Raw genomic sequence first — 12818 nt, 5'->3', positions numbered from 1 at the left:
GCCCTTTCCCAAGAGCCTGAGGGGCTGACAGTGGCCTTTTCATACCAGGAAAGATGGCATTTTCATATGTATTATATGCAAGTCTCCACATCAAAAGATAAAATCCATGCTCTGGCTGGTTTGTCCGTTCGGGCTGGTGTAGATAGAGCGGCCTCTGTTAGAGCAAAACCCTTACCTCAATACAGCATTAAAGTTTTAGTTTAAGGCTATAAAAAAAAAATTCTATTCAAAGGGCATTACTAAAATGGGTAGGATATTCAATATCGTATAATAAACCCTGGTAAACTTTACGCATACAAATGCAGTGTTGCTTTAATGTCTGACTTTTATTTTTTCTGAAAAAACTTAATGGAAAGTCTAATGTATAACTGTTGATTTATTATGACAAATTGAGTACCTCAGAAACGTCAATAAAGTGCTACTTAAAAGACAAAAAATGACCTCTATGGTAAATTTTACTGCACCATAGCACATTTACCACTTGGGGGCAGGAGATATCTTTTGGGGGTATCAACTCACTCCAATCAGAAGAAAAATAAGAGACGGAACGAGAGATTTTCCTGCTTCCAGGTGTTTGTGTCGCGTTTGCACTCATCGCGGCAGTGATGTTTTCTTGCGCAGAAAGAACCCGCTGTAGCAGGCAGATGGACTTAAGTTTCCTACTGAAGCCACATCTATGACGTGCAGGTAACTGATCGTCGTCCTGCTCCCGCACCAGAGACTTGCGAGGAGGCAAGGAAGAGAGCGACCGCTCCAGCCTGGAGCGGACCACCGTTTCCCCCCCTGACGCGCGGTAAGAAGACCGAGCGACCTGAGACAGTTCCACCAGGATCCGTCCGGGGAGAAGGGGGGAGCTGCGCGGGGTCGTTTATGTCAAACAATTCTTTACCGTGACACATTTTGCGCGCTGCGGTGGGAGGACGCTTACTATTTGTAATGCTGAAATATGAGAGAACGGAACCGGGGCGGGTGAAGGCACATGGGAGAGGACTGTCCGTGTACTCTGGGCTCTGAAAGAAGAGGAAGAAAAAAAAAAGTAAGAAGACGAGAGTTGCTTGGATTTGGCGAAGCGGGATGATCATAAAAAGTTGATCCTTGGTTCCAGACGAAGCTCCGCGCAGATACGTTGACTTGGGGAAAGTGAAGACGCACGCTCTTCATTGTTCATTTAACTTTTTTCCCCTCAGAGGATCCAGACTTCCTTGAGAGGAGAGAGAGCCGATACTCACGCTAGTGACTCGGGGACTGAGGACACAATGTTGCGCTGGTCGTTGACAGCTTTGAGCCTTTCGTGGACTTTGTTCATCTGCGACGTGAGCACAAGTTCTGCACAAGAAAGACAGTAAGTAGCCAGTGTTGCATGTGCTGCTTTGTGCTTACTACTTAAGCTGCGCTGATCCAAATATGCAGGGGAAAAAAACACTTGATTCCTCATTGTAATGTGTGACCTGCGGCTACAGCATCGTTATCCTTTATGTGCAGCGAGCATCCTGTTGTTGATCTGTGATAATCTGCCTCTTTGTCACAGTAACTGTGAGTGTATATGTGATGATTTCACATCATTGCACAAAAACAACAATACCTTGTTTAGTTTTTTGGACACTAAATCAGGCAATCCAAGATTTATTCAGATTCTGCGTTGCTGTTTGACTTGACTTGTACGTTTTTCTTCAGACAAAGAGGCAAAGGTGACACGTTTTAATCTTGACTTGAATTGTATTAATAATGTAGGATTGCAAAAGATTCTTCCTGGTGCCTATAGGGGGATGTTAAGGACATCAGAAAAAGGCCATTGTACATAAACAAAAACACAAATGTATCCAGTTATTCATTAATGCTTGATTTACAAAAGAAAGGTCACATTTTTGTTGTGAGGGTGGATTTTTTGGCAAAAAAAAGCAAAAGGCTGAGAACCATGAACCAAACAAACAAACAAACAAACTGAACTAAAGACTTGTTCTGGACTTCACCTACAAATGAAAACATAAATCCTTCTCAGGCAGTGAGCAAAAGTTGGGCAAAAACACAATGAGTGCATCATGTCATGTGACTACAATAAGCGTGGTCTGCTCCACCTGATCCAGGCTCATCCAAGAGCTGGTTAAACTCACTGTAGATCAAACGCACGCGGTCAATTTCCTTGCATGATCTTCCCTTTCACAAAGCCTTATTTTCCAGGGGGCTTTTTTATCTGACCTTCTGTCTCAGGAACTGAAGCTGCCTGTGGCTGTAATGCAGCAGTGCTGTAATGCCAACCACCTGATCATTCAGGCATGCAACTGGGTCTGTGCTCAAGGCTTTACTCGCTCATCTGGACCTGTTTGCCTTAAGACCTAGACTCAGTGTGTGACTGGGACAGAAGGGATTTAGATTTAGACTTGGACTGCACTTACACCTGCCTTCAGTGGGTGGTATATTGGATTTTCTGTTGGAGTTTCTCAAATCAGCACATGTTGACATAGGTAGAGGTGACAGAATGAACAAGCACAACATGTCATTTGGTGGACAATTGGATCATGGTCCAAGACAAAAAAAAAAAAATATCAAACTCCAGCACATGAGAGCGAGTGTAAATGATGCAGCTGATGAGATGCATTCAAGAACCCTCTTCAGTTTCATCACTTCTGCAAACACACATGCACTCACTTAATGCTTTCTGCTGCTTCCCCAGTTTAGTTTTTTTTTTCTCAGTGCAATCATTGATAAAAACTTTTTTTCAGCTTTCTATCTTTTTAATATAATGAATAGTCACATTAACTAATTGACTCGTGTTAAATATATAAATGAATAATCAAATATTCATGCCCAAGTTAGTCTCATACCGTTAAGAGATCTGTTACCTGAGAAATCTGCCTCTCTGTCCCAGATGGCAAGTTCTTTCACCCAAATAAAACAGAAAAGTTGGCTTTTTCCCCGACTTTTAATAATCATCAAAGGGGGTGACCTTTGCTCCATGACCTCGGTGATGGGCTTTTTCCCTCAATTAAACGTCAGAGTGACTGTGTGGAATCTTAGTCGTTATTTTTCTAAACAGACACCCAGGTCCTGTCCGCCGTGCCAGACCACCCAAAGAAAACACTCAAGTCAAAAGCTCATTGGCCAACAGATACTGTGTCCCTGGTAACCTTTGCAATTAAACCTGATACCGCTGCATAAATCCATGTGGAATGGCCTTGTTTGTACGTGCATTTTTTTTTCTTTGTATGACTGCGTGTATGTTGACATGCGTGTGGCTCAGAGGTAAAATGAGAAACAAGGTGAGAAACAATTTGAGTTTGTTTATTCCACCTGTATGATTTGTGGGCACATCAGTTCCCCTTCTGACCTCTAATATATCTTTTGCCACCATCACTCCTTCTGTTTTGCCACCTCTACTTTTTCCCTGAACTCTAACGTCTCACTTCTTGTCTCACCATCATTCTTTCCTTGCTCCCCCCCCATTTTTCTTTCTCCATGCCTTCCTATCCGACTTGCTCCCTCCTTTCACTTTCAGGGGTTACTTGGTTGCTGCACCCTCAGTGTTTCGAGCCGGCGTCGAGGAGAGCGTGAGCATAACCATCTTCAATGCAAGAGCAGAAACCCATGTCCAGGTGCAGCTGTCTGTGAAGGGGCAGACGGTCACCCACAGCCATGGCTCAGTGCTGGGTGAGAACATATTCTGAAGTTAAGGTTACGCCGCTACGATGCATTACGTTTGAAAAGAAAACTTGCACTAACAAGTTGAGCTATGAGACACCTGCTTTGTGTCCTTTATTCAAAGGATGTTTGAGATCACACAGGCAGGCGTGTTGGCAAAAACACACACGCACACAGAATGAGCCCTATTTTGTCTTTACTATAAATGTGTGCTCCTGACCAGCCAGGATTTTCATAGACATTATCTATGACTGGAGTCATCAGTATAGCCCATCCCACTGGCTACTTAGTGTATACAGTGTGTGATTTGTTTGACAGAACCATTAATAGATGGTGCAAGCTCTGCCTTGGTGTGGCATGGAGACAGATTGCAGCTGGATGTTATGCAGAGTGAGACCCTACAGGCAAATTCCACCACAGCGTAGTAGCTCCCATTGCTACTCAATATTAATTGTGTTATTCTGATGATAACACAGATATAGGGGAATTGAGATGTTGCTGATGAAACATCCCACATTAAATAATCTCTGTTTTTTTTTTGTTTGTTTGTTTTTAGACAAAGGCACCGTAAAGATAAAGGTGAGTCAGTCAGTTTGCATTCGTTCTCTGCGCAGTGTCCTACAGTACGGAGTACATGCATGCTGCTTTCCAGACATGTTTACAATGCACGGCGCTGTTTAGTGGTGACAGCTGCACAGTAGTGAGAACCTCTTGTCTGTTGTGTGCACATTCCCCAGGCAACATGCAAATCAACACTAACATTATTTGTAATGCAACATCTGTCTCTGCTCATTCATTGGGAATAAGGTAACAGCCTCAATATAATATGCAACAGCTGTTGACGTGCATGTATGGTCCGCCGCTCCCGAAGGCTGGAATAGATAATCTAGTATGCACGACTCAATTCTTCCCCTCTGTGCGTCTCTGGCTCTCCCCTCCCTGTAACCTCCACCCTCATTCTCGTGAAATACAGTCATGTGTAGTGAGCAGTGTTATAGCTTGGCATCCTCCTCTGGTGTGTAAATGTCGCTCTTTTGTTATGCTGTAGCTTGTTTATCTTGCGTGTTAAATCACGGAAAATTGAAATGCTAAATCAAAGTGAATAATATCTGATTGACTGCACCAGTTTAATCCTTCCCCCACGGGCCTAATTCCCCCTTTTTTTTGTAAATCCAGTCTTGATCCTTCCTGTGCCTGTGTTTGCTTTTGTGCGTGTGGATGGCTCTCCTCCAGGTTCCCTATGGGTTAAGAGGCCAGGCGCATCTGAAGGTGTGGGGGAACCGTCACCTCACAGAGGGCGGATACATCTTCCACAACTACACCACCGTCACTGTGGAGAGCAAGGGCACAACTGTCTTCATCCAGACTGACAAGCCTGTCTACAAACCCAAAAATAAAGGTTCCCTTATTGTGCCCTTAAGGTGTTACTGCTGTGTTCAAACTGAGCGACTAATATGGAAAGAAGCAACAGAATGTAAATTTGACTGCACTAGTCTTGCTGCTCTAAACGGGGCATCCACAACGTGAAAGTGGTTCAAATGCCTAATGGATGTAAACCTGTTGTATTTTACAATGCTGTGTTCCCTTTTCTGTCCATAGTGCTGATCAATGTCTACACAGTCACCCCTGATCTGAGGCCAGTAAATGACAAGGTAACACGGCACATGCATCAAAACACTATAATTGCACATCAATCACAATTTAATAATAATTGGGAATATATGTCATTTCCCCTCACTTGCTCATGTTTGATTAATGTTCTGTGATCTGCTAAGCAGTCATCTGACACTGACATATACCTTTTATGTCTTATTTGGCTAAATCATGAGGATAAATTTAGCCTGAGTGCAGAGAAACGTACAGTCACGTATTTACAGAAGCCAAGCTAGACTCAGATCTCTCTTGGAATGTTAGCAATGCCTCCAAATATACCGTGCAACTGTGCAGACAGATGGTTTATTGATGTTTGCAGCTATGAAGGTCTGCTTCTGGTAAAGTGCAGAACTCACTTTCACAGATGGATGATTGTTGGATAAGGAAAGAGTGAGGGTGAAGCACTGGGAAGAAGCACTGGATCTTTAAAATGTCATTCATAACATCTTGTACTTGTCTTTCTCCATGTTTTTTGTTTTTTTGCAGATTGAAGCATATATTTTGGTGAGTGGAGACTGGCAGGACCACCCAGGGTTGGCAGAGCCATGTCCGGGAAGGGATAGTGGCAATTTTACCTCGAGATTACAGAGCAGAAGTCAAGGCAGCTCACCTAGATAACAGGGTGCTCTGTGCAACAGTGCAAAAGATAAACAAGATACATCTCCTCTCTTCTCTGCTGTTTCATAAGTAGCTTTTTGGGGAGTCGGTGCATGATTTAAAGTGACAAACACATACTGTGGATGTTGTTTTTTTGCTACCCTCTTACTTACACACACATTAGAACCTCAGGAAAAGCTGTGGTAGTGTTGTAACAGAGGTTTCAGACTGGAGGTAGGTCTTTGAGACATTGATTTTTAGACCCACTAACAGCATATGATGTTACCACTGTGTAATGACAATATTCAGATCTGCATCTAACATAGTTCGGAATCTTTATACAAATTGTACAATCGTTGATCTGAAAAGTTGACCTCTCAATTTGATCTTTAAGGACCCAAGAGGATCCAGGATGATCCAGTGGAAGAGTCTTAAATCTGTCTGCTGTGGTGAGCCACATCTTCTGTTACACATGTGTGCCGTCATTGTGTAGCCTGTATGTTGTATAGTTCTCTCAGTGTAAGGTTATTACAAAAGCTTTTCTCTTTCTCTCTAATTTAGGGGTTGTGAACACCAGTTTCCCTCTGTCTGACCAGCCTATATTTGGAGAATGGTTTATCTTTGTAGAGGTGCAGGGCCACACCTATAACAAGTCATTTGAAGTGCAGAAATATGGTGAGAACCTGGACATGTAAGACAGTTGTTTGCACAACAAAAACAAAATATTTTTTGGTTTGGGTTCTTTCAGTCATGTTCTATTCATTTTTTTATTTATCACTGCAGGCACGAGTATTGTAGGGGGTCCGAGGGCCCCCGCCGGCAAAATTTATAACCCTCTGAGACACTATTTGCTGCATTTTTAAGGGCCAAATTTTGTGAAGTAAAGCTATTATTATGACTGTACCGATTAAAAAAGGGGGAAAAAAACAACAGAAGCCCCCCTATGCCAGTCAAAATCACAGCGCTGGCGAGAACCCTGATATGGAACAAATTAAGCAGCAAGGACTAACAGCGTGCCGTATACTGTATTTTAGTTCATAAAGACAGACAAATAACAATGAAACAAAGTGTAATGTAGTATGACAAACCCTGAAATTGTCTCCATAAATTAAAACAAGTGCTTCAGGGACAAAAGTATGTTCACTACATAAGTGATATGTTAAGGAAGAGCCACTTTATCACAAGAAAAGATACAAACAGATGGCAAACAAACAATAAAAGATCAGATTGTGTAAATGCAACGTAATATTCTAATGTCTGTTTCTGTCACAGTGATGCCCAAGTTTGAGCTGATGATAAACCCACCTCGCTATGTCCGTGACTTGACCTCGTGTGAGCAGGCCACTGTCAGGGCCAGGTAAGAGTTTACAGAAGTCATGTTGGTCTTTAGTGAGAGGGGACTTTTGTTTGGCTGAGCAAACTGTGAACTGATGGCACGTGTAGCTCCTAATCACTCTTTTGTTTTATTTCCTCCGCTGTCTTGTTGGTGTCTAACATGTCTGTGTTATACAGGTATACCTTTGGGAAACCAGTTACCGGGAAGTTGACAGTGAACATGACAGTGAATGGAGTTGGCTACTACCGTCATGAAATGGGCCAGCCTGTGATTAAAAATATGGAGGTCAGTTTATCTAGTTCTTCGTCAACCAATGCTCCTGTTTAGAACTGAAATGGGTTTTTTATTTCTGTAATTATCATGGGTGTTTCAGTCCTTTGTGCTACGGCTGAGATCTTCACTTTCACAATGTGAGATCCCTCCTGTGCTCTCCTCAGATCAAAGGGTCTGCAAACTTCAGCCTGTGTGTCAAGGACATGATGCCCTTGGATGTAGCGGATCACTTCAGGGGCACCGTGAGCATTTGGGCATCAGTGACCAGCATAGATGGAAGCAGGCAAACCACATTTGATGACTCCACACCCGTCCATAAACAGCTCATTGACATCAAGTACTCTAAGGACACACGCAAACAGTTCAAGCCTGGTCTGCCTTACAAAGGGAAGGTGAGACAGGAAAACTTGCTGCTTTAACTTGTGTCATCTTTTAATTTGGTTGTCAAGTGTAAAGTGACATTTTTATCTCTTTACTCATCAGTTTCACTCTTGAAACATCTAAAACCTCCACGGTCCACATTAAATGAAATCCTATGTACCTAGTACACGACTAAATAGTTGAAGTAAATAGTTATATTGTGAAATTGTTAAACTGAATTTTAATTTTACTATATGCTTTATAAGTGTTTACTTTTGTATTTCTTTGTATTTATAATTTGTGTTATGTTTTTATGGCGAGCCATTGACAGTAAAGTCTAACCTAACCTAATGTTAACCTTACCTAACTATCATTTATAACCCAATCTTTAAAGACATATCACATCATTCTTCATCATCTGTGTCTTTTCCACACTTACTCCTGTTAACCCTCTTGTTGCAGATCGAGGTTACCTACCCTGATGGCAGCTCCGCTGATGGGGTGAGGGTGCGTGTTAAGGCAGAGCTCACCCCAAAAGACAACATCTATACCAGTGAACTGATCTCCAAAGATGGCCAGGCCACTTTTGAGATCCCCTCCATCCCCACTGCTGCTCAGTATGTCTGGCTAGAGGTCAGTGATTGTGGAGGCAGTAGTCTGTAGATTAATGGAATAAAACAGCACAAAGATAAAAATGAAATGATAAGCAAATATTCTGAAGGGTTACAATGTGGTGTCTTTGTTTGGCATAGACCAAGGTGACATCTATTGATGGGAAGTCAGTAGGAGACCAGTACCTGCCCAGCTACCTGTCCATCAGTAGTTGGTACTCTCCCAGCAGGTGTCACATCCAGATCCAAAGCCCCAGTTCCACTCTCAAGGTAAGTGACGTGTTCTGCATTATTATCGTATAAAAAAATAAAGAGGTCTCGAGATTCATTTTGCTTAAAAAAGTTTGAATACATCAAAAAGTTGCAGCAGCATCATCCTTATAAATAAACAGTGTTGCTGTATCTTTCTGTCTGTATAGGTTGGCCAAGAAGCAGAGGTGGCTATCAAGTCCACCTGCCCCTGTAACTTCACCCTGCACTATGAAGTGGCATCCAGGGGAAACATCATCCTATCAGGCCATCAGCCAGCCAACCTGACAGCCTCACACAGAGGAAAAAGGGCCACAGTCACCTTTGACAAAAACATTCACACCACTGACCTGCCTCCATCTGACTCCGGTAAGTACTTGGACCACTTCCTCTTATTAAAGCTTCAGCAACATCATTATTTATAGGATTTATAGGAATGCCAGAGAGTCTAATTAATGTAGATTTTGCCTCCACAATCACCTTTCTTTATCCTCACACATCTTTCTACCAGGTGTTTCAGGCTCCTCCTCTCAGGCTGAGGTAGACACCTGTGTGGCGTATCTACGTTTCCCTGTCAGTCACAACATGGCACCTCTTACTCGTTTGCTCATCTACTACGTGAGGGAAAATGGCGAGGGTGTCACGGACAGTCTGCAAATCCCTGTCCAGCCCGACTTTGAGAACCAGGTTTGGAAACAAAATGAAATGGATTCTGTTTGTATCTGATAGATTTGCCCAGTGAAAAGGTTTTTTATCCGTTGAACTTATGATAACTGGAGGGAAGCTTTTCTAACATTTATGGTCTAAGGTACACGGTTAATTTAGGATATTTTTTTTTCTACTTTAAGATTAACATCAGTGTTTATTATTTATTCAAAACCCGGGGAAAATGGGACATTCTCTGTATACATTTTGGAGCTGAGCCCATGTATCCCTGTACCATCTTAGTCCACATCATATCATCTGTAAACAAACAGCTGTGTCAGCCTGGGAGAGATCCCCAGTTCCTGCCTGCATTAGGTGGAGTTATCTCCCTGAAGTATTTACAGCTCCCTGGTATGCCATTACGACACTCTGTGTATGTGTGTGCGTGTGTGTCGGGGGAGGGGAGGGTGGGAAGGTGCGTGGGGCAGGCGGGGTTGTTGGGGCATGATGAGACAGGGCTGCAGCCAGATGAGTGGCAGGAGAGGATGGCAGGTTACATACGTAGTAGTGGAAAGGAGGTCAGTGGAACTGATTAACAGAGGTAATTTGTGACTGCGCATCTCTGTAGTAGTGTTGATGGGTGAAAGTGTGTGGCCTAACTCTCACCGTCCCTCCTCTCCACGTGTTTTCCACCATATCTTATCTTATCTATCTACTATCTAACAACATTGAACTGATAGATAGACTCAAAATACCTTTGTCTCTGGCAGCACTACGAGTAAGTGCTGAAATAATTCAATAAAATTTGTGATGACTTATAAATAAATAAATAAATAAATGACAGATACTTTGCTTGTACTTTGTGATTTGCAGCGTGTCGTCTCAGGCTCTATGAATTAAATTCCAGTGACATAACAATTATAAAATGCAATAACAATAGAACCTGTATGAGTTTTCTGGTTTAGGGAAAGTGGTTTTATATGCATGTTTAAACTGTATTATTGTATGCATGTGATCTGAGTCTCTCTTGTGTTGGCTGGCTTGCAGGTGTCTGTTTCTCTGTCAACAAATGACTCTGTGCCAGGGGACCCAGTGACCCTGCATGTGCGGGGAGAGCCGGGCTCGTGTGTCTGTGTGGCCTCAGTGGATAAAAGTCTTTACTTGCTAAAGCCTGACTTCCAGCTCAGCCTTGACAAGGTTGGTTGTATGTGTCTTTGTGATAATGTATACCTTTTATGTGTCTCACTATATACAGTCAATTTTGGTACAAGACAGATGGGATGTCACTGCACTACATTTACACCCATCAGCCATTTTATTAGGTACACTGGACATCAAAAGTGGCAGGCGTGGCACCTGGTGTGACCTTCTGTTGCTGTATCTGCTTTCACGGTCCAACATGCTGTGCGTTCAGAGATGATCTTCTGCATATTTAGTTGTATGAGTGGTTATTTGAGTTTCTTTTGTGAGTAACTGTTGCCATCCTTTCTTCCCCATTTTGATACACGGTTTGAACTTGAGCAGGTCATCTTGACCATGTCCACACTGCATTGAGCTACTGTGGTGTGATTGGCTGATTATATATGTAGTGCGCAACTAAAAGGTAGTTGTACCAGTGTACCTAATAAATTGGCCGGTAAGCATACATCTGCTGTATGTGACTGTGTTTATGTCTTTGCATGAATGTGTTTCCTTCGTTCAGGTGTTTAGGGAACTGGCAGATTTTGATGTTTCGGATGCCTTCGGCGTACCTAAAGATGACGGACACTTCTGGTGGCCTGGGCTGTCATCGAAGAGACGGAGACGCTCCTCTGTGTTTCCATGGCACTGGGACATCACCAAGGATGCACGCTTCGCTTTTACCGTGAGAACGGACGCTTTAAAGATTAAGAAATAACCATCCTAATCGCTGTTGTGTGTCTGCGTGTTCATGGCTCTTAATGTTTAACACAGGAATCAGGGCTGGTTGTGATGACGGATATGGTGAGTTTGAACCATCGGCAGAGCGGAGGAATGTACACAGACGAGGCCGTTCCTGCATTTCAGCCTCACAGCTCAACCTTAGTGGCTGCCATGCACTCTCGCCCCACAACCAGGTAACAAAAACTTTCCATACAGTAGAGACATACTCATCTCTGGGTCACCATGCTTCCAATTATTGTCTTATTCCAACTGCCGATGAACGTATACATTTAACTTATGTTCACATATCGGCTGTTCCGATAAGTTATCAATAAACACTTAATGAGATCTGTTACCGGACTACACACAGTTATGCGAGCATGTCATTTTCTGAATTCACTACATTCAAAACCAAGCTCATAATTACTTCATGATCCCAACAATTATAAACTGGCAATACAGTTTTCAGCTGTTGTCATGCCTGGGTTGAGTCCGATCTCCGAGTTGAACAATGGACAAAAGATGTAAAAGATATAATGTTTTTTGTTTGTTAGTTCATGTTTTCAGTCAACTCTCCTCTGTGCCACAAATATGTCTTCTTCAAGTCATGAACATTAAACACATGATGTGACTCATGAATGTCTGCATGGAATTCGGAATAATACACTGTCCAATTATGGTGTTGTTTTATTGTGAGCAGCTGAAGCCTTTTATTGATGTCAGCTTGTGTCTCGGTTGCAGAGCAGAGAAGCGGAGGCGTACATTTTTCCCAGAGACTTGGGTGTGGCACTGCCTCAACATCAGGTATTCAAGTCTTCACGTAACCTTTTCACTCGTGTGTATGTGCAACACATGCCTGTGGCGACATGTAGCCCGGCTATATCAAGTGTAGGCGATGGAAAGGGAAAGCAACTGAGAGAAGGTGTTATGACATATATGCTGAAAAGGGAAGACTGAAGATAAGGTGACGGATTTTTTGGTTGGAGAACAAATGAGAGAGGAGAGGAAAGGTGCTAGTTAATGTTCAAGCAAGAGGACGGATGTGAAGCAGCATCCAAAATTCCCTCCCTCTAGGTGTGAATTTGCCTCCTTGGAACAGACTGTCACTTTCTCAACAGCGCCTTCCATTCATTTATAGCCAATATAAATGAGTTGCCCATAGATTTCCATATGCTTGATTCCGTTGGATGGGACTTCAGTTCTGCCCAATTTTTCTTTGAAGTCCGAAGCTCAGATTTCCCTTAAAGGTCTATTAAAGTAGATTTTGGGCAACATTGATCAAAAGGAAGGGTGTACATGCAGTTTTTTAATATAAAAGTTTAATATGCTCTGTGACCATTTGCCATGACCAACATTAGATGTGTTGCCAATAATGATCTCAGTTCATTCATTCAAAAAAACAAACTGGGTCAGCACCTGACTGCCCCTCACACCTATCCACTTTAGAGTGTTTGCTGTAGTTACACGGGTGCAGGTGTTGGTGTTGACACAGGTGCTACTGACATAAAAGTAATCTACCATGTTTCATCAAGCACGTCTTTGTAGTCTGTGCCTTT

General features: G+C 42.7%; 1 protein-coding gene across 1 annotated transcript in view; it reads left to right on the top strand.

The window, feature by feature from the left end:
* The first annotated feature begins 553 nt into the window (after nucleotides 1-553).
* The window catches only part of cpamd8 (C3 and PZP like alpha-2-macroglobulin domain containing 8), a 38981-nt gene continuing 26716 nt past the window's right edge, over nucleotides 554-12818 (top strand). The window contains exons 1-19 of the mRNA XM_058638030.1: nucleotides 554-1342; nucleotides 3494-3645; nucleotides 4193-4215; nucleotides 4870-5035; nucleotides 5236-5288; nucleotides 5776-5793; nucleotides 6281-6335; nucleotides 6448-6561; nucleotides 7159-7243; nucleotides 7399-7507; nucleotides 7660-7887; nucleotides 8318-8488; nucleotides 8608-8736; nucleotides 8886-9084; nucleotides 9227-9402; nucleotides 10408-10557; nucleotides 11063-11224; nucleotides 11314-11456; nucleotides 12004-12066. Coding sequence (XP_058494013.1) covers nucleotides 1257-1342; nucleotides 3494-3645; nucleotides 4193-4215; nucleotides 4870-5035; nucleotides 5236-5288; nucleotides 5776-5793; nucleotides 6281-6335; nucleotides 6448-6561; nucleotides 7159-7243; nucleotides 7399-7507; nucleotides 7660-7887; nucleotides 8318-8488; nucleotides 8608-8736; nucleotides 8886-9084; nucleotides 9227-9402; nucleotides 10408-10557; nucleotides 11063-11224; nucleotides 11314-11456; nucleotides 12004-12066 — 2282 coding nt within the window. The 5' untranslated portion in view covers nucleotides 554-1256. The remainder of the gene's footprint in view (nucleotides 1343-3493; nucleotides 3646-4192; nucleotides 4216-4869; nucleotides 5036-5235; nucleotides 5289-5775; nucleotides 5794-6280; nucleotides 6336-6447; nucleotides 6562-7158; nucleotides 7244-7398; nucleotides 7508-7659; nucleotides 7888-8317; nucleotides 8489-8607; nucleotides 8737-8885; nucleotides 9085-9226; nucleotides 9403-10407; nucleotides 10558-11062; nucleotides 11225-11313; nucleotides 11457-12003; nucleotides 12067-12818) is intronic.

Source organism: Solea solea, chromosome 9 (genome assembly GCF_958295425.1).
Source record: "Solea solea chromosome 9, fSolSol10.1, whole genome shotgun sequence".
In the NCBI taxonomy this organism is placed as follows: domain Eukaryota; kingdom Metazoa; phylum Chordata; class Actinopteri; order Pleuronectiformes; family Soleidae; genus Solea; species Solea solea.
The sequence above is the reverse complement of the archived record's forward strand: the minus strand, read 5'-3'. Positions and strand labels throughout refer to the sequence as shown.